Below are 18,602 nucleotides of genomic sequence, written 5' to 3'. Positions count from 1 at the left end.
TGCGGTTTTGTTTATTATAATTGTTGGGTTGAATTGATGAAACTATCGATCTCAGAGGTGGCCCCATGACCTATATGGCTTATTCATAGTTTTGTTGCCAATTTGAAAGGTCTCAATTTTAGGTTGAGGTTAATTTGCAAGACAAGTTATCGGCAGGGCCTCAGTGATCGAATCAGGAATTTCGAGTCCGACTGGTGTAAATACCCGCATTTGTGCTTAGTGTGCACTTCGGTCTTGTTAAGTCGCCGGGGATGGATCTGCAATCTTGCGTATATTGCCTTCACGGGATTCCAACCAATGCGAAAGTAAACCTGGTCATTTGTTGATAGTATTACTGGCACTACCATTCCAGCGCCCGTTTGTCCTTTATAAGTATTCGTATTATTATATTTATCAACTCGTGTTATGTCAGACAGTCGCCACGAAGACTCGCATGATCAAAAATAATATATCATTGTTTGGCAACCTAGGGCTTATCAAATATCATACAACAGGAATGTAATGTAACCTTACACGCCGATTTTGTGTTTTCATGTTTAGTATATTCGCTCGAGGTGACTCGATACAAAAGACGGTATAAATCTTTCATTCACCGAATAGGTAATGTAGTCCATTGTGACGAGAGTCGGGAGCATTTGAAAGTCATTTATCGAATTCTGCGTCGCAAAGTGGGGTCAATGAAGGGGGGACATTAACTTCGTTGCAGTGGACAAGGAAAAATCTTACAAATCAATAACTTTTGTTTCCAAATTTCACTGCGCGGAGTGAATAGTTATATGGATCAGATGAGCACATTAACAGATACAAATAGGACGTAGATCGAAGCAGACATGCAGACACGAGTTAGAGAGCGTTAAAGGTTCGATCAGTTGTTTTCAACCAGCGCCGGTCCGCACCAACCTTTTCGTTGGCTAAATATATTCCAATGTTGTATCTCAATTGTAAAATGCGATGCATTTATCGATTGGTGGCCTACCCATTTATTTCGCAAGTTTCAACTCCTGTTGATGCGTGAGCAAAACTCGTTCAATAATAACAGTACTGCGCTGCGATAATCAAAATGTTAAAATCAAACTTAACATTTCGACTAGATACTCGAACCTTGGGTGTCGCTGCTAGATAACCAGCTTTGGTTCCCCGCGGCTTCCCCCTCCCCAGTGAAATTTGTATTCAACATTATTTCTTTAAACTTTGCATGTTATTTTTTTACTAGATGGAAAAAAATAAACTTGACTGTAACTATTCCTAGGAGGTCAGGCATTCAAATACCGCGACCCAGACTTACATTTATAGCATTTCCCACGTCGCATTTGTTTGATTGTTTCCTCACTTGGAGAAAAAGCTGCATGATGTAGTGTCAGATTTTTACATTTTGTTTCCTGGCCTGTGGGTGATCTCATTTAATGTCATCTATATGAAAACAAATTCTTGTAATATTTACTCTATTTTATTTATAAAATGAGCTGATAATGGGTGAAGCGAAGGTACTAGAAACTGCGGGGCCATTAGAAATCTGATGGGCTACTACTCTTCATAGTAAAATTTATGGGTGTTCATATTTCATAAAAAAACACACATACAAACCAAAAAAAAATAAACATTCAATACTTGCTATGAAACAAATTTAAGGTAATGTGAATTCTTTTATTGTTTTCCTTTTAACACCAAAAAAGGCAAAGTAGGCAATTACATTATACACTTTCAAAAAAAGACCTTTCTAGCCTTTTTATTAGCAAAATCATTCAAAATATTTTCAAAGTCAATGCTCTTTTCTGGTTACCACTTAATCACTTGCGCCATTTATCTCGATCTCTACTAGTTTTTCCCATGATATAATGTCTTTTTAGGAAACAGTACAAAAATGTTGAACTGAATTTCTGAAATAAAGCAGAACAGAAGAATATCATTGTTAATGATGACATAACGGTAGTTTACTAAATTTACCATACATAACAAAGTAACATTATGAGAAAGATTATTTCACATTTTATTTTCAGTAATATTTTGTAACTAATAAGTAATAATACAGAAAAAGACCCCTACTGACGCGGGGCCCCTTCAAAGTGCGAGGCCCAATTTGATAAAATCGGCTTGAAACCAGCCCGGGGTACCGGTACCACAGCATATATATATATGTATAAAAAAGCAATCGTTGTATAATGTAATTGTCTCACTAATTAATACAATTTCTATCTTTAGTCATATACTTCATAGTCAATTAGGGATGGGCCTAATAATGGGCCCGATCGCACGGAAAATGTTAAATGTGAATATCTTGCTGTTTCTTCAGCAAATGAAGTGAATTTTTATATTCATTTATTTGATGACGATGATTAATTTTGCACACTCGACCACGAAAAGGTGTTTCTATTCACATTTCCGTTTTTACAGTAGATATATGTGATATATATTTAGATATGGTTGCATGTAAATGTGTTTTTCTCGACGGAAAAGAGGTGGAAATTTCTATTGAGAAAGATGCCACAGGGTCCGACCTATTCACAAGTGTTTGCAAATACTTGAACTTAAAATTTCATGACCCGTTCGGAATTGTCTTCCGGGGAGGAGCTGGACCAGCACCATATAACTGGTGGATACGAATGGATAAGACCTTGAAAGGACAAATACCGGGAAAATGTAAAGTGTGGGAGTTTGCCTTCATTGTAAAATATTACCCTAAAACACTGGCGGGTATGCAAGAAGAAGTAGCAAGGTTGGTTTTTGTATTTAGTGCCTTGATAGGTAGATTTAAAATGACAGTGTTGAGAAGAGGCAAAGTAGTTTTCGGTAATTGAAAATTCTGTTGCTATTTTTACTTTATATATCAGAGCAACGGTTTTGTATTGTATTCATATTGTTAGTGTTGTATACCTTAAACTTAGATGAATACCATGAAAAAGGCACTCGTAATCGTTTTTTGATTTATTATCTTTGTAACTAGATTCCACGTCATAATGCAAATTCGCCAAGATTTGCTGACGGGGAGACTTCGTTGCCCCGCTCAAACAATGGCACATCTGTGTTCGTATTGGCTACAAGCCCAGTACGGTGATTGGAGCAGTCGTCATATCGACTTGCAATTGGCAGACGCTTTTCGGTATGTTCAAAAAGGGGAAGTCGAAGCTGATAAAACAGAGGGGAAATCTGACATCGTATTTGAAGAACAGGTATCTACAATTTCCAATAGTCCGAAAATCCGTCCCAGTCATTATTTTAAAAATTCTTTTTTCGAGAAAAGTTTTAAAAACTTGGAATTGAAAAAGGGTTTACTAGCCTGTCCAGACATTAAAAGGGGAACATTATTCCCTAGGCATTTAAACAATTATGATATTAACAAAATATATGTGGCCGGTTCCACGCACTGTGTACACTTTAAACACTAGAGCTTTATGTTTTGTTTAACTATTATTTTCAACTCATTTGGGAAGAACAGGCTAAAACGTGTATGAATCGAATGGTTTAATCTTTCATAACGGAAGTTAAAAATATCATGCAGCCTCGGCGTGATGATTGAAATTCTGGCGCTCCGAAGGTATTCGTACGAAGATGACGCACACCCTAAACCTGGTGCACATACTATGTTCAGGTTGTGCGCCATCTTGGTACGAAAACTTTGGGGCACCGAAAATCTTTGTATGCTTCAAAGACTAGACAGAAATCACAGAGAATGGTCAAAATTTTATAATTTTGTTTTATGATGTTTTCGAAGATGATGCAAATTCATCAGGCGCATGTCGGTATGTCATCACGTGATGCCGATTATAAATTCATTAGACTTGCGGCTTCATTGCCGAAATACGGGATTCATTACTATCCGATGTGGGCACCGACTCAACAAAAACAATCTCAATCCGGTAAGTTTCTTCATCGACGTACCGGATATCAACCCGACCTTTGACCCCATATAAATTCCTCTTGTGCTTCAACTTTGTCTATTTTTAGAGTGTTGCCTCGGGTCAACGCTTACAAATTAGTTTACATGTTAACAACCCTCATTTGACTAAAATATTCAATCACCTACAATATAAAAGCACTGTTAGTTAATTTTAGCCTAATCTATTGCACCTTTTTCTAACTTTTGGTTACTGTAAGTAACCATATTTACAAATGCCCGAAAATCTGCCTAAGTGATATAAGTATCTGCGCGTCTTCACAAATATCAATTGTAACATCACTGTTAACTTATGGTTATTTGGTCATTGTTACGGAAACAAACGAGGAAGTCGATGCTTTGTGGAACATTCATAATATATATCATATATTAGGAAATAATATTACGTTATTACACACGCTTGACAAGTTTTTTAAAGTTCCTTACACGTCAGTGTTCTTTTGAGCCACTTTTGTTTCAATCCAACTTACACTCTGTCGCAATTCCTTTAGTTGGAAGACGATTGCTACTCTTGCCAAACGACGAGAAAGAAGAGAGAGGGGAGAAGATGACAGTTGGCATCGGGCCTATAGGTGTTCATCAGTTCAAAAGGAACGGAAATGAAACAGTGTGGACATGGAAATCTATGAGAGCAGTCAGCTTCAAACACAACAGGATTGTTTTGAAAATGCAAGGGGTAGGTGAAATCACAAAATATATGAATTTAGCTAATAATTGGCAGAATATATTTTGCTACTACAAGGCGGCTATGTGAGCAAAAAATTACTCTTTTTTTTATAAATTACAGTCCATGAGACAATCTGTTGCTGCTGATGCAAAACAATCGGAGAAAGCAGCAGCAAACCAGCGACACATTGTTAAAGAATATTGCTTGGAAGATATGTATCAGACAAAGATTATCTGGCAAGCTCTTATACAATATCACATGTTTTTCCGTGTTGCAGATCAACAGGGATTACAGGTATGAAGTTTGCAAGTTTTTTCAGACAATCCGTGAAATGAAAATATGTGATATCCATTTCATACAGGGCGAACAAAGAAAGCGGCTCGTAAGCAGTCTGCGCATAAAACGAACCATTCCAATGGTAGGAGAGAAGAAAGCACTGCAGTCACCTACTTCACCCCTTTCCAAGATTTCCCCAAGATCCAAGTCTGTTTTTAGTTTTGATTTATCGCGGAGAAAATCATCAACAAAAGACCCAGCGACTGCGAAACGAAGCAGCAGTCAACAGCCTCGCCCTTCATCCCCGTTACCGATATCACGCAAAGCACAAATAAGTAAGATATCGAGTGTAGAAAATGGATTGCCAGAGGATACTGAATTAGGTATACTGTATATTTAATTATGCAATTTACGTACAAAATACAAACCTTTATGATTTTCTCTATATTGTAGAACAAGATGACGTAGACGAAATCTTCAAACCAGCTAGTCTAACCAATACCCGCCTTCGTACTGCTCCACCAAGTACCAGACAAAAGACAAGTTTGACTTCACCTGCATCGTACGCCTCCACTCCAAGATCTGGACAATTTCTTTTCCCGCTTACGCCAACTCCACGACAGGCAATGTCGAGTGTTTCACAAACTTCCACGAGTGGAGAAGAAGTTTTAGGGGCTCATTCTGATAACACGGACGTATTGTGTAGCCCAAATATATTGGAAAAAACATTTTCCTATTCTGAAGATCACGGAGTTAACAACATAGGAATATGGCAAGAAGGCTTAACACCGCGTGGTCGATCGAAAACACAAAAACAATACAAAGCACCCAGATCTCGATCAACGCCTGTCAGAAGGTAATGAATTATTATGAGTGCCAAAACTTTTTGATAAATCTCATAAGTTGCGCATTTGAACCGACGAGTAACGTCCCCAGTCTGCCCAGGAATAAATGAGTTTGAAAACAACTATATTTAAACAAACGGAATATTGTGTATATTCATGGTTTGATTGGGCCACACGGCCACAAGTTTTTAGTGTTTTGCCAAAATTTGCAGCTAGAGCATTTTTCATTTACTTTTCAAATTTATGTACATAATATGCTATGTGCGTACTTGCCGTGTAGAATATTTCTAAAACTAAATATTTCTCGAAGAAAGATTTTCTATGCGAATCAGAATATGTACAACCGACAACCTGGCGAGAACAAAAATATACGGAATGGCTGTTTACACACTAGGAATTCCTTAAATTAAAGTCAACTATATATATATTATATATAATCCTAATTATGTATATTCTTAAGACCAAACTATGAACATACAAGTTCCGATTATTCTCGGGATGGAAGATTCAGAAGTGAGAGAGTTAGACGACTTGATCCTTCTCCTGTTGTTATTCCCGCAGAGATTTTATTAGCTGACCTGAAAGAAACCCAAAATCCAGAGACTCGAAGTAGTGACGGATACTATAGTTCACTAAGTGATTTTCCAATGGAACTTGACTTTGAGGTAACGTTAAAATTTGACGCAAACATTTAATTGAGGAATTTTTCTTAGTTTTTCGCAAATTATCTGAATACAAAGATTTACTTTGAAATGGTTTGAATAAGTATTTACAACGCAAATGTACATATATACATTTTATTGATTTAGGCGCCAAAACCAAGAACGCTCGCATTTCACACGAATAACAGAAAGATAGACTTCTACACTAAAAAGTTAGCTACTCGTGCGATGGAAGCAGGGCCGACTGACAGACGAACACGGAGTATGCATGCCTTGAATACAAATTATCAAACTAGAGAAAGGTCGGTATTTATACAAATGTTTGTTATGAATTTACCACCCTGGAGTATTCCACAACGAAATGATACGTAATTTCCATTAGCAGAGTAAGTGGGTCGAAATAAATATGTTGAATAAAATATCGTGTTGATTTGCAACTTCAAATAGAGCAAAAATAACTCTTTCATCACTTTCCCTTAAACGCTCATTTTATTTACAACAAAAGAATCTAGCTACAGTATTATATATAGTACTTTTTTTAGACGTGCGTATAGAGACCAAAGCACGTCGCCCAGGCGCGGCCGACATACTTCTATCGCGAGACGGATGACAAACCAAGAAAACGTTGAACCCATGAGAGCAAGAGGAGAAAAAAGAGGATATTCCGAACGAGCATACAGTGAATCCAGGGCTACACACAAACAACACACTGACCAGAGTTTGACCGGGGGCGCCAAAAAGACGCCGGAGGTCGTCAGAAGAATGCAACAGCCGTCAGCAAAAAGACGGTCAACAACAAGGCCTCGAGCTCATTCTGAAGAAAAAACAAAAATGATGTAGGCGAGTTAACGTTCGATTTTACATTTATACTAAAATAAATATCGGCAAAATCCGTTCTCGAAATTTCTAATTCGAGTAACAATCACATCCGCACATTATCATCATACAATAGTTTATACATTCGACGGTAAGAATTTCTGGCTGCCGGACTTAGATGAAGTTTTTTTGCTTGTTTTGCAGTGAGTGACATACAAGCGCCATCATTTTTGTAATCAGAATATTGTTTTTTGTAAATGTTGGAAAAAATTGACATCGCATCCGAAGCTTAAGTTTCGGATGTTGAATGAAATTTCTTTTTTTAACTGTTGATGATAGCTATCCCGTTCTACTTTTAAAATGGAAGTTGTTTACAAGCATGCGCGATGTTTGTATTTTACATACGGAATATCCATAACCAAAAATAATTAGATTCTGTCTTTAGACCTCCAATCACTCCAAGAAAGCGATTATCATATGAAGGACAGTCAAAAAGACGACCCGATGAGAAAAGCGAAACGATCCCCAAGATTCCTGTTTTTGTCCGCACTGTGCCGTAAGGTTCTTGTAACACAGGCGTCAATTTGAATCCAATCCGCCAGCCAAGTCTTTTGTACATGAATCCACTGATACACAATTTTTTCGCTTATTCATACAGAGGAAAGAGAGAAGGCTAAATGAATATGTGGAACCATAGCCTGCTTCTGTCACTGGAACTAGTCATGGGAATTCTAGCCTGATGCATAGACTCCCATGGTAAAAGAAACCGCAACAGACCCGCGGTAAAAATGAATCCTTTGAACATAATACACCACAAGGGTATCAGAACACAGAGCTTATTGCGAACGTGCATACAGCAGTACCGGTACGACTTGGATTTGGATCAATTCGAATCGTACCTGTTTCTCACTTTCCACTCCATAAATTCCATTGCACTTCTGACAAGAATTTCAATAAAAAATTTTTGATTTTGTAAATAAAATGAACAGATGTTGTGTCGCCACAAAAATTATAATGCAGAATTAAAAAGGGCTTTAAATTACAAGTTACAGTGTATATCACAAGTGGTCTCTCTATACAATTAATCCAACATGGCCAGAAATCAAATGAGCATCTCAGCAGTTATTGCAACAGGTATAGCCATCATCTGAATAAGAATATCTCCAGTACGATCATATTTGAAAAGGCTATGCAAGGCAATAGAAAATCAGAACTAGATTCCGAGTTTCAGTTGTTGTTCAGAACAACTAGCCCTGAACAAAACACAATACTTGGCATGTTCAAAATTTGCATGCTTATTCATATTGAAAAATTCATTAGAACAAGATTAGTACAGCTTAACAAATGGAAACATGGATCAATGGCTTATTGGAACTGACCCAAGGTGTTGCATTATGCACAATAATCTTTGCATTTTACATTCACTCAACACTAAATTTGGAATATATCTAATTTTTGAGTGTCTACAATAGTTACCAAGTCCACTAAATATGTTTCAAGCATTGTAACATTACTAGTTTTAGCTTATAATACAGATAATAGAACAACTCGACTTTTTGAATATTTGGTGTTTATATTAAATTTAAAAAACGACATTTTGAGAATGCATTAAAAAAGTAAATTAATCAGCTGCGGACACCCTCGAATTAGGCCTGTGTCCATGAACCTGAACCACAAACCGGTCAGTCAATTGCCTAATAACAAGGCTCATACCATACTCGTACAAAGCCAATTGAAAAAGTATGATGAATGTTTAAGACATTATAGTTCAAGGTCTGTATCTCCTTCAATCAATGAAAAATGATCTTCAACAATATCATCAGTTACACCTTCCAAGGTATCAGGCTGCCATTTCGGTGAATGATCTCTATCTACTAACACTGCACGAACACCTTCATAGAAATCATGGTTTCTAAGACAACCCCTTGCAATCCTGCAATAATTAATAAATAAACTAGAGTTTGTTTTTATAGCCTAGTGTTTTGTTGAGTAGAAGTGTCCACCGACTGGATCACGGAGAATTTGAATTTAATGTAATATTGAAAGTAATATGAGAACTAGGATATTTTCATTACCACTTTATCAGTAATTTTCTAAATAAAGCCATGTGTCTTCCTATTTTGCCATGAAAAAAGACAGCAATTTAAATCAATTTTAGAACATCATAATCATTTCAAATGCAGAATTACAGGGTGATCATATAGCCATGTTATAACTATATATGGCATCAATAAAGTTTCTTGGCAATTTATAAACAACCTGTGCTGTATATGATATCTACTCTGAAGTCTCATTATTCCTGATGTTTGACTTGTTCACAGATGCTAGTGAAGATTGTATCCAGGGATGGCCAATTCGAATAAAGTATTCGAATGTATTCGAATATCTCGTTATTCGAATTTCGGAATTAGCGTTCATAAGAATATCGGATATTTGTGTGACGTCACACATTTTCGACACCGCTTTCAAGACGTTCCCGTTGAGTGAAAACATTCTCGATAGGAACTTGCGCGCGATTGCTTTATCAGCGGACGTGTTATTTAGGCCGTAAACGCCTTTACGTTTGTGTTATTTTCTCTGAAACGCAAATTTTCCACAAATTTGTTCCACGATAACGATGACAATGATTTTATTTTTGTACTCGCACAGAATTGTGAATACGAACAATGCCTTCATAGGCGGCGAGTTTCTAGAGAAAACGCAAATTTTTTGATTGAAAAGTGGCAATTTTAAATACTGAAAATAAAACCGTGAACAAAATATGTTTTATTGAAGCCCACGACAGTTTAAAAAACGCTTTTCTAGGCAGTGAAAATCGCAAAATTTCCACATTATGTTTGGTCCGCGTTTAGAAACATATCGTCACTAATTGAGGGCGGGATTTGACTGATTATCCATTACCTTAATTAAATTGCCCGTCGAAAATTTTTGTGTTAACATTATACAAGGTTTGAAACGCGACTTTTACCGAGTTGTCAGAATATATATAATATAATTAATCTAAAGTATATTCAATCAATTTTTATTGTGCTGAAATAAATTTGACTCTGAGATTCTCTGAGATTTTACGGCAGATTTATGGATTTTTCGAACGGTTTTATCTCAAAATTAATCGGAGTGGCGGCATTTTGATTGAGCGGAGTCAGTGTTACACATCTCAAATTTGCCGAATTCGCAAAATACGGATCAAAACAATATATAACCGGGCAGTTTACCACACATTTTTATTTTTATGTCCGCGGTTTGCCGTGGCAAATTAGAGTGGTGAGGATTTTATTTTGTCGACGCAACCGCAGGTTAAATTGAAAACAATTAAATTAATAAAGCAAGACACTTTAAATATGCCCGTATTGGTCACGAATTAATCACTTTGCACAACAGAAAAATATATATTCGTTGTTTTATTATTCGTTGTAAAAGTCGGCTCTTTTATCAACAGGTGGAGTGATCGCGACGATAAATATGTATTTTTAATTTACTGCTAAACTTTATTTATATACTCATTGTATGAAATGAAGTTGTACTTTGCAGGATTTTATATCAGTTATTGAGATTTTTCTAACGGCGATAACGAGTTGGCAAGATTGCAAAAATACGTATTAACGCCGTGGACCAAATAGTAATGTTTTTATTTTGACGTAAGAAGAAGCAACCGCGAGTTACGTTAGACACATTAAATTAATATATATAGATATTTTAGTATCTCGTAGTTGTCATGGATTGAATAGTTCACGCGACAGGATGATCATTATACACTGAAACGACGGCTCCTATAACGAGTGCGGAATCGCGGTGGATGTTGCAGGCGGCAATGGGAATTTCCGATTTTGAAAATCCTGGCTGCGCGCCTGGCAGTAGTGGTCATCTATCCTCTAACTTATTGCTAATTTCAGACTTAACAATATGCTAAACATAATAACCACAAGCTATCAATTACTTTGTATACATATATTGTTGGTTTGTGGCTTTACCCTGATATTTCTATTGAAGCTTATTTCCTATTTTACTGGGTTTTGTAAACTAAAACAAAAATGTGTTATTTTCGATTTTAGAATGTATTCGGAATTCCAGATTCGAAAACATTATTTTAGAATGTATTCGGAATAGTTTAGTATTCGGAAATGGCCACCCCTGATTGTATCTGATGTCAAATGACCGATGATCATGACTTCACCTTAAGTTTTTTAGCAAACATAATGATAGATTCTCCAGGCTATAAATGTAGCCTAACTAACTAAATATGGAATTTTTATTAAATCCTGGGCTGTAACGATATGAACTAAGATTTTCATATTCAAAGTTAGTACATATCGTATTTTGGGTTGAACTCACCTTGACTCCATTATTAAACATTCTGGAAGATCAAGATCAGCTCCTGCAGTTAACTGACGCAAAGTTACTTTCATAGAAGTCGGAGACATTTTCCTTAATGTTTCCAACTGTTGTTTGGCCCATTGTGTTCCCTCATTCTCCAAATTCTTTACAAGAAGTAATTTACATATTGAATATAAAAAGAAATGCATAGACTTCAATACATTACTGTATATCAATGTTTCACATTTTTGATGCACTGCATCCAAAAAAGGATATGCACTATTAATGAAATAACAATAATTTCTTCTACTTGGCATTCTCTGCATATAGTCAAATTTTTTGAAAAAACTAAACCTAATTGAATAATTAAATTAAATTATGGAGCATTGGTATATCAGCATTCACAGTATAAAGCACTTTGGTTCTTAACTTGATATGCTATCTTCTATTCACAACCTGATATATATTTGTGGATAACTGTAGTAAGTACCTGAAAGATTTCTTCCATCGTATCACCAGCAAACAATCTGTTAATGTCATCTAACTTATCGGCAAGAATAAAATCTCTTTCTCTACCGGTTTTACATTCAAGATGGTACCTGCGTAAGAGCTGTCAGATCAAGTAAGAAGAAACATAAAAATCACTGAAAAAACCCTATTACCAAAAGTGAAGAATTGGGTAAGCAGTGAGTTATAAAGCACCACATAATTGGCAGTTCTTTCCGGCACAAAGGAAATGAATAAAAATGTAATGTAATGAAAGGAATCACTACAAATACCTAGTTTGCTACATAATATTTTGTCATAAAAACTCATTTTAAATGAAGGAATATGCTATTCAATTAATAAGTTGTAAAAAGAATGCATCATTATCAAGTTTGTGAAGCATAATGAAGATCAATTTGCGAAGTAATTTCACTTCTAAAGTAAGGAGGAGAGCAACTCATTCTATAACTTTAGCAATAACTATTTGTTTGAAAATTAGTTATCCACATGTACAGGCTATTAAATGAATTGTTTCGATTCGATCTCATGTGCAATCAAGAACCCAGTATTTCTGCTTAGTTATATTTTACGAAATCAATCACAACAATATTTTCCTATAAAATGGCCATTTCTCAAGAGTATGTAGTTATTTATTTATTCATAAAGAATCTCAACTTACATCCATAATATCCTGAGTACTAGGATTTTCCAATGCTAACAAATCCATTTCAACTTTAGGAAGGTTTTCACTGTCAACCATGTGAGTAGCAATTCCAGACTTATACACATCTCTTCCTTTTAATCTAAATCCAGTTAGTGCTAGATAAAGACCGAGTGAGTGTCCAAGGCGAGGTAAAACATAGGAACCACCAACATCTGGAAATAAACCTGCATGGCGAAAAAAAAAGGATCTTGACAACACAGTGATCAAAGTAAACACCATGTCCATATCTCTACCATTGTTTTGTATTTAAAGAAAAGATGTGAACAATTTAACTTCAAATACCTTAAGAAAAGTATTTCAAGGATTCAAATATTTCTATTACAAAATTTTAGTTAAATTCAATATGCTATAAACTAGACATGTATAATTCCTGTGACATTACTTACAAAAAATTTGGAGAAAAAATACAGAACTAAGAAATTGATTGTTTGGGAGAGCAAAAATGAAATCAGTGTCTACTCAAGAGATGTCTAAAGTCACAAAGCTGCAAAAGGCCATTTAACAAAGATGAAATTAAGTTGTAGTTGAAGCAGGCAAAACAAATGAGAGCACTAATATACAAAGTATAAAATCCTACTCTTTTCCTAATCGATACAAGTTGTAGCATAAATGACGAGGCATCACCTCTTTGGCTTACCTATGGCTGTTTCTGGCATCGCAAAGAGAGTACGCTCAGTTGCAATACGAAATTGTCCATGGACTGACAACCCCACTCCCCCACCCATTGTTATTCCATCTATAAATGCAATATATGGAACCAAGCATGTACCAATGGCGTGATTCAATACATATTCCTTGTTGAAAAATTCAGACCCTGGAAAAAATAAATCAGAAACAACAGAAGTATCGAAAACCTTTCCCGTCTCGAGGAGTCCAATAATAAAGGAATAAGGTGCTTTTATGGAAGAATGATAAGCAATAGGTTATAACTCACTGATAAGCTGGCAGATATATAAAAAAATACAAATATTTCTTTACATTTATATTCATACCTGCTGTCCCAGCACCTGTAGCACTCAAGATATCCCCTCCAGCACAAAATGCTTTTTCACCAGATGCTTTCATAATAATCATTGTTGTTTCTGGATTTTCTTCCCATTCTTTCAGCTTCGGGTAGATTTTATTGACCATGCTCAAGTTGAGTGCATTTAAACTTTTAGGTCGATTCAATGTTATTACACCTTTAGTCCCGAATCTTTCAAAAATGACTTCATCGGTAGAGTTTGAAGACATCTGCCTGTGAAAATAATTGGAAAATGGAATTTTTTCCATTTAGATAACCGAATGCAAAAACTTAGTGCATCCACTCATATAAGTGTCAGGAAACAATTAACAATCCTATTTCGCAAACTTAAATTAGTAATGTGAAGTTAAGATGTGCTGCATTAAGTTAATAAGAATGAGAGACAGAACAAAAAGAGAGAAACTGGACTTCAATAACAACACACCTCAATATTGGAAAACTTGTAAATCCTGTTCGTCGCCGACTTAGGTTGAATAGTTGAGACCTAGTACTGTTGCACAAATGCCTTGAAATAATCTGTAACCTCCGTATAGAGTTCATGATTGATGCCACATAAATCTACTCTTATTTACAATTATCTTATAACTCTGTGCTAGGTTCAGAGGAACGGTTAATTCGTTGAATTTCTCTTAATTCAATCAATCGTCTTCTATCCGTTGCTTTCTTCAGTTGAACAAAAGTTATCACAGCCACTGGAAGAGCGATTATCCTGCAAAAGGAGTAGATTTAAAGTTATGACATGTATGACGACAGCCATGATTCTACTGCATAATTAATTAGACAATTTAAAGTGACTGAAGTCTGGAAATATACCACATATTGATATACAGGCATCTGGATATAGGAAAGTACTTCTAACTGCAAAACTGAAATTACTTGAATAGCTTACCAGCAAGCCAAATTCCGTACAAACGATTTCCCACTTCCTACTGTTTGTTTCTGTCTCTGACCAACCAATGCCAATCGCAGAGAATAAAGATCTTTCGGCATTGAAAACAGATTATTGAAGAATTTTACAGCAATGAGATAAGAGTACTCTGGTACCGAACTGCAATTGAAAAAATGATACAATTAGGCCTAGTCTGGCTTGCAAAAATGTGGGGTTAACTGTACCCTTATTGTCAGACTGTATTAAAGTTTAAAAAATATCAGTGCAGCAATGACTGGCAAGAAAAATAGATTAGAATGAGCGTGTTGCAAGAAGTCATGCTTTCAGTGTTTTACAAGCAGTTGGAAACCTGGAAACGGAACAAATCTGGGCTAATGAGGGGAAACAATCAGAATATCGGGATTTATACCGTTACGGTACATACAGACATAGATTTCAGGATTTATTTATTTTTTATTTTTGTGAAGTTCAACGTTGTGTATTCATAACAGTTTAGTAAAAATAAATAAATAATGGAAAAATAATAAACAGAACATAGTTACATATAATAAACAAATATATTCATAAACATCATCCAGTATTATCCAGCAATTCATATTATTCCATTGTGTTCCATTGTTGATTTCATTGTTGAAGTTTTCCATGTTTATCAGTAAATATACATTATTTTACATGTTTTTTAATTATTGAAAGCAGAAAAATAAAAATTTATACAATTAGTCATAGATTCTTGCAAATTATGTCAAGTTCTTTTATAAAACTAGGTTTATGTATTATTTATAAATTATTCGATGTCTCCTTTGTTCTAAATCAGTTCCAGCAATGTTATATTGCCAAGTGAAAGTAATAATGGCTCCATAATATCTATTGGAGAAAAGGTATGTGATACACTATTATTTACTGGTATCTTAAAAATAATACTCAGTTGTTGCCCTATGTTATATTCAATGAAATTATATACGGATTGTCTACACTCTACAGTGTTCAATATTACCATTAATTCTATCACAGTAATATTCATAAGAAGTCATGACATAAAGGCACATTGTGAAAAGAAGAATATTTTTTATGTCATATCCTCCTAATATTTTGTTTTTACATAATGTATCAATTCTTGAGGTATTTTCTACCATTAAATACAAACTTTTCAATAATATCATTAATCTGTTTTCCTATATACAACGGGATAGGAATCAGGAATAGGATCAGGATATAGAGGACAAGGGGGGTTAGGGGGTCTAATAACATGGGTACCAGTGCAATGAGTGGGGGTGGTACCGATATGCCATGCTGGCTGATGCCCAAAGTGGTTTATACTCACTTTGCTGCTGCCATGCCTAACCACGTGACAACGTCGTCCAAAAATAACGTGCATTACAATAACAACATGGATCTTGTCAAAGTATAGCTACGACCGCTTGTAATACAGCAATGAAAGATTGGCGTCTGTGGTGACAACAACGAGCAGACGAGCTTACTAACACCCAAAGCAACACCAAAGTCAAAGTGGTGGTTATATTCACTTTGACTAACATCAGTCATTTGGACAAATGCCAATGGATGTTTTCCATGATTCGATTTCCTTGTTTATTTCCGTAGCAATGAGCAATCAGCAATAAGTTAACAATGCAAGTTGTGCAGTCGCTCAGACAGATATTCAACAAGCATGGTTGTAATCATTGCTAAATATTGCCATGAAGATTCTGTTAGATTACGAAACAAGCTACATCAAATGACTAAACTGGGGGAGGGAAGTCGCGGGAACCAGAATTGGTCATTTTTTTTTTATTGGATTTTTATAAAATAAAAACAATATTGCAATAAACAATATCGATCGAAATAAAAAAAAACAATAAATGTCCTTTTGGATCACTCTATAGGACAGGGGTGGCCATCCTGCTTTCGACCTCGATCGACTAAAATCGTCAAAATAGATCGCGATCGACTGATCGGTAATAAGGTCCTACACAAAAACGAATGGGCACTGAATGTGCAGATAACTCCACACACACATACAGAAAATCGCAAAATTTGAAATTCCTAGCACAATAGTGGATTTGTACAGTTCGCAATAAGCTGATTTAGTGCCATCAGTTGATTTAGTGAGCCACATCAAATGCCTAGTCCTACTGAAATTTACGGTTGCTATCATGATGATTTCCACTTCAGCACGATCAAAGATTTACAACTAAAAAGGATTATTGAATGACAGAATTAGAATGTATATCCAACATAATACAGTCAAGCTGACATCTACATAAAAAATTTAAACACATCCAAAAGTCAAAAAAAGAAAATATTAAGCGGACAGCACTCAAAAAATTCTCCCGATATTTACCATTGAAAATTTTTTTATGATTGTGTTGGAGTGTTGGCTATTATAAACTGGTTCACATGTTTGAAGGCGTCATTTTTACTCAAATTATTCAACCACATGCCGCTTGCACAGAAAGTCTAGTCAGACACATCATTCGCGAGAATTATGATTACCGCAACCAAACTAAAGCTCCTCGGAAGGCAAAATGACAATAACTGAATTGAGGCATACAACTATTTTCTAGAAAGACAACTAAAAACTGACAAATAACACTGTAGCACGCAAAACTATGAAAACGAAGCCTGCTTGAACTGTCTGAGCGGCTGTAAAAACTGCAATTGTTATGTCATTCTAAGTGATTCAATAGTCTTGCTGCAGACTAACACAAATCAATTTCTGTAGCGTTTTATCTGTCCAAGGTCAGACTTCCTCAGACGCATAGTTCAACCTAATCGATAGCACACGTTATGTCATTGTTGCCTTTTTTTTTCATTTGGCTGTGACTAAAGGAAAATCTAAATGTTGAGACTGATAATAATCAACATTAGCGATACCTAACCAAGATCGTTGGATATCAAACTTATATCTTAACAATCTGAACTTTCAACAAACGATAATAAATAGGTAACACTGTAACGAAGCCTGCTTGAACATCTGTCTGATAGGCTGCAAAAACTGCAATTGTTATATCATTCTAAGTGATTCAATAGTCTTGCTGCAGACTAACACAAATCAATTTCTGTAGCGTTTTGTCTGACCAAACTCAGACGCATAGTTCAGCCTAATCGATAGCACATGTTATGTCATTGTCGCCTTTTTTTTTATTTGGATGTGACTAAAGGAAAATCTAAATGTTGAGACTGATAATAATCAACATTAGCGATACGATACCTAACCAAGATCATTGGATATCAAACTTATATCTTAACAATCTGAACTTTCAACAAAAAGATAATCAAAATAGGCTAACACTGTAACACGCAAAACTATGAAAACAAGCCTGCTTGAACATCTGTCTGAGAGGCTGCAAAAACTGCAATTGTTATGTCATTCTAAGTTAGGGGTTCCCAACCTTTTTATCTCAATTTCCCACTTCCGATTTATGCTGAGTTTTTATTTCCCATTACATATGGAATCATTTAAAAAGAATAATTTTACTGTCAATAAAAATTGGTAAGACTAACCCCCATCTGACTACGCCATCCAAAAATTACGTCACTACGACATCACAATCACGTCATAGAGCTTGCCAAATATACGTACGATCTCTCTCCCATTGGAATCGTTGCGACGAGAAAACGAGAGGAATAACTGTTCGATTTCGGATGCTCGTTTGCGCGTCTTGGATGGCAGTTCGTATAGTTTGAAGGGCTCTATCACGTCACTGTGACGTTGTGTTGACGTAATTTTTGGATGGTGTAGTCAGGTGGGGGTTAGGCCGTAAAAGCGCCTAACTTCGGACAGTTCCTAACTTCGGACAAAATTTTTGAACGGCCATATCTTGGCTAAAACGCGCCGTATATTGCTAATTTTAATTATTATAGGTTGCGCTGTTATATCTACATCTATTCTCATCTTTTTTAAGGTTGCATATTTATTTTTTTGGTAAAAAAAACGGAAATTTTGCCGAAAATTGACTGCCCGGCATTCAACGGCGCAGAGCGTCGCTTCTACTGAAGCTATCATCGTC

General features: G+C 35.7%; 3 protein-coding genes across 6 annotated transcripts in view; 1 reads left to right on the top strand and 2 right to left on the bottom strand.

Annotated features, from left to right (window-relative positions):
* Positions 1-18,602, bottom strand: part of LOC120341917 (uncharacterized) — a 60,545-nt gene that overhangs the window by 17,442 nt on the left and 24,501 nt on the right. The gene's annotated exons all lie outside the window — the stretch shown is intronic.
* Positions 1,854-8,113, top strand: LOC120344640 (uncharacterized). 4 transcript variants are annotated; one of them, XM_078111208.1, is made up of 11 exons: positions 1,854-2,713; positions 2,942-3,167; positions 3,710-3,854; positions 4,426-4,568; positions 4,680-4,853; positions 4,921-5,218; positions 5,289-5,691; positions 6,141-6,345; positions 6,490-6,644; positions 6,885-7,178; positions 7,604-8,113. In XM_078111208.1, exons 1-11 carry the CDS (start codon positions 2,418-2,420, stop codon positions 7,716-7,718), a joined length of 2,454 nt encoding a protein of 817 aa, XP_077967334.1. In that variant the 5' UTR covers positions 1,854-2,417; the 3' UTR covers positions 7,719-8,113. The 4 variants fall into 4 exon arrangements, with proteins under 4 accessions (XP_077967334.1, XP_039269880.2, XP_077967329.1 ...); XM_039413946.2 differs by having other exon boundaries at positions 4,423-4,568; XM_078111203.1 differs by having other exon boundaries at positions 1,855-2,713; positions 4,384-4,568.
* On the bottom strand, positions 8,107-14,754 carry LOC120344649 (3-hydroxyisobutyryl-CoA hydrolase, mitochondrial-like). Its single transcript, XM_039413951.2, has 8 exons — positions 14,596-14,754; positions 14,131-14,415; positions 13,675-13,919; positions 13,320-13,496; positions 12,638-12,846; positions 11,963-12,082; positions 11,491-11,636; positions 8,107-9,091 (listed from the first exon to the last, which is right to left on the bottom strand). The coding sequence occupies exons 2-8, from the start codon at positions 14,244-14,246 to the stop codon at positions 8,920-8,922; spliced, it is 1,185 nt and encodes a 394-aa protein (XP_039269885.2). The 5' UTR covers positions 14,247-14,415; positions 14,596-14,754; the 3' UTR covers positions 8,107-8,919.

The sequence above is a fragment of the Styela clava genome, chromosome 1 (genome assembly GCF_964204865.1).
Source record: "Styela clava chromosome 1, kaStyClav1.hap1.2, whole genome shotgun sequence".
NCBI lineage: Eukaryota > Metazoa > Chordata > Ascidiacea > Stolidobranchia > Styelidae > Styela > Styela clava.
The sequence above is the reverse complement of the archived record's forward strand: the minus strand, read 5'-3'. Positions and strand labels throughout refer to the sequence as shown.

Excerpts from the sequence above, each read along its gene's own strand:
- LOC120344640 (XM_078111203.1), top strand. The coding sequence starts at position 2,418 with ATGGTTGCATGTAAATGTGTTTTTCTCGACGGAAAAGAGGTGGAAATT. Across the intron at positions 4,569-4,679 it reads TTGTTTTGAAAATGCAAGGG|TCCATGAGACAATCTGTTGC; the intron begins GTAGGTGAAATC and ends TATAAATTACAG. Across the intron at positions 7,179-7,603 it reads GAAGAAAAAACAAAAATGAT|ACCTCCAATCACTCCAAGAA; the intron begins GTAGGCGAGTTA and ends TTCTGTCTTTAG.
- LOC120344649 (XM_039413951.2), bottom strand. The coding sequence starts at position 14,246 with ATGAACTCTATACGGAGGTTACAGATTATTTCAAGGCATTTGTGCAAC. Across the intron at positions 13,920-14,130 it reads ACAAGTTTTCCAATATTGAG|GCAGATGTCTTCAAACTCTA; the intron begins GTGTGTTGTTAT and ends TTATTTTCACAG. Across the intron at positions 9,092-11,490 it reads TGTTTAATAATGGAGTCAAG|GATTGCAAGGGGTTGTCTTA; the intron begins GTGAGTTCAACC and ends TAATTATTGCAG.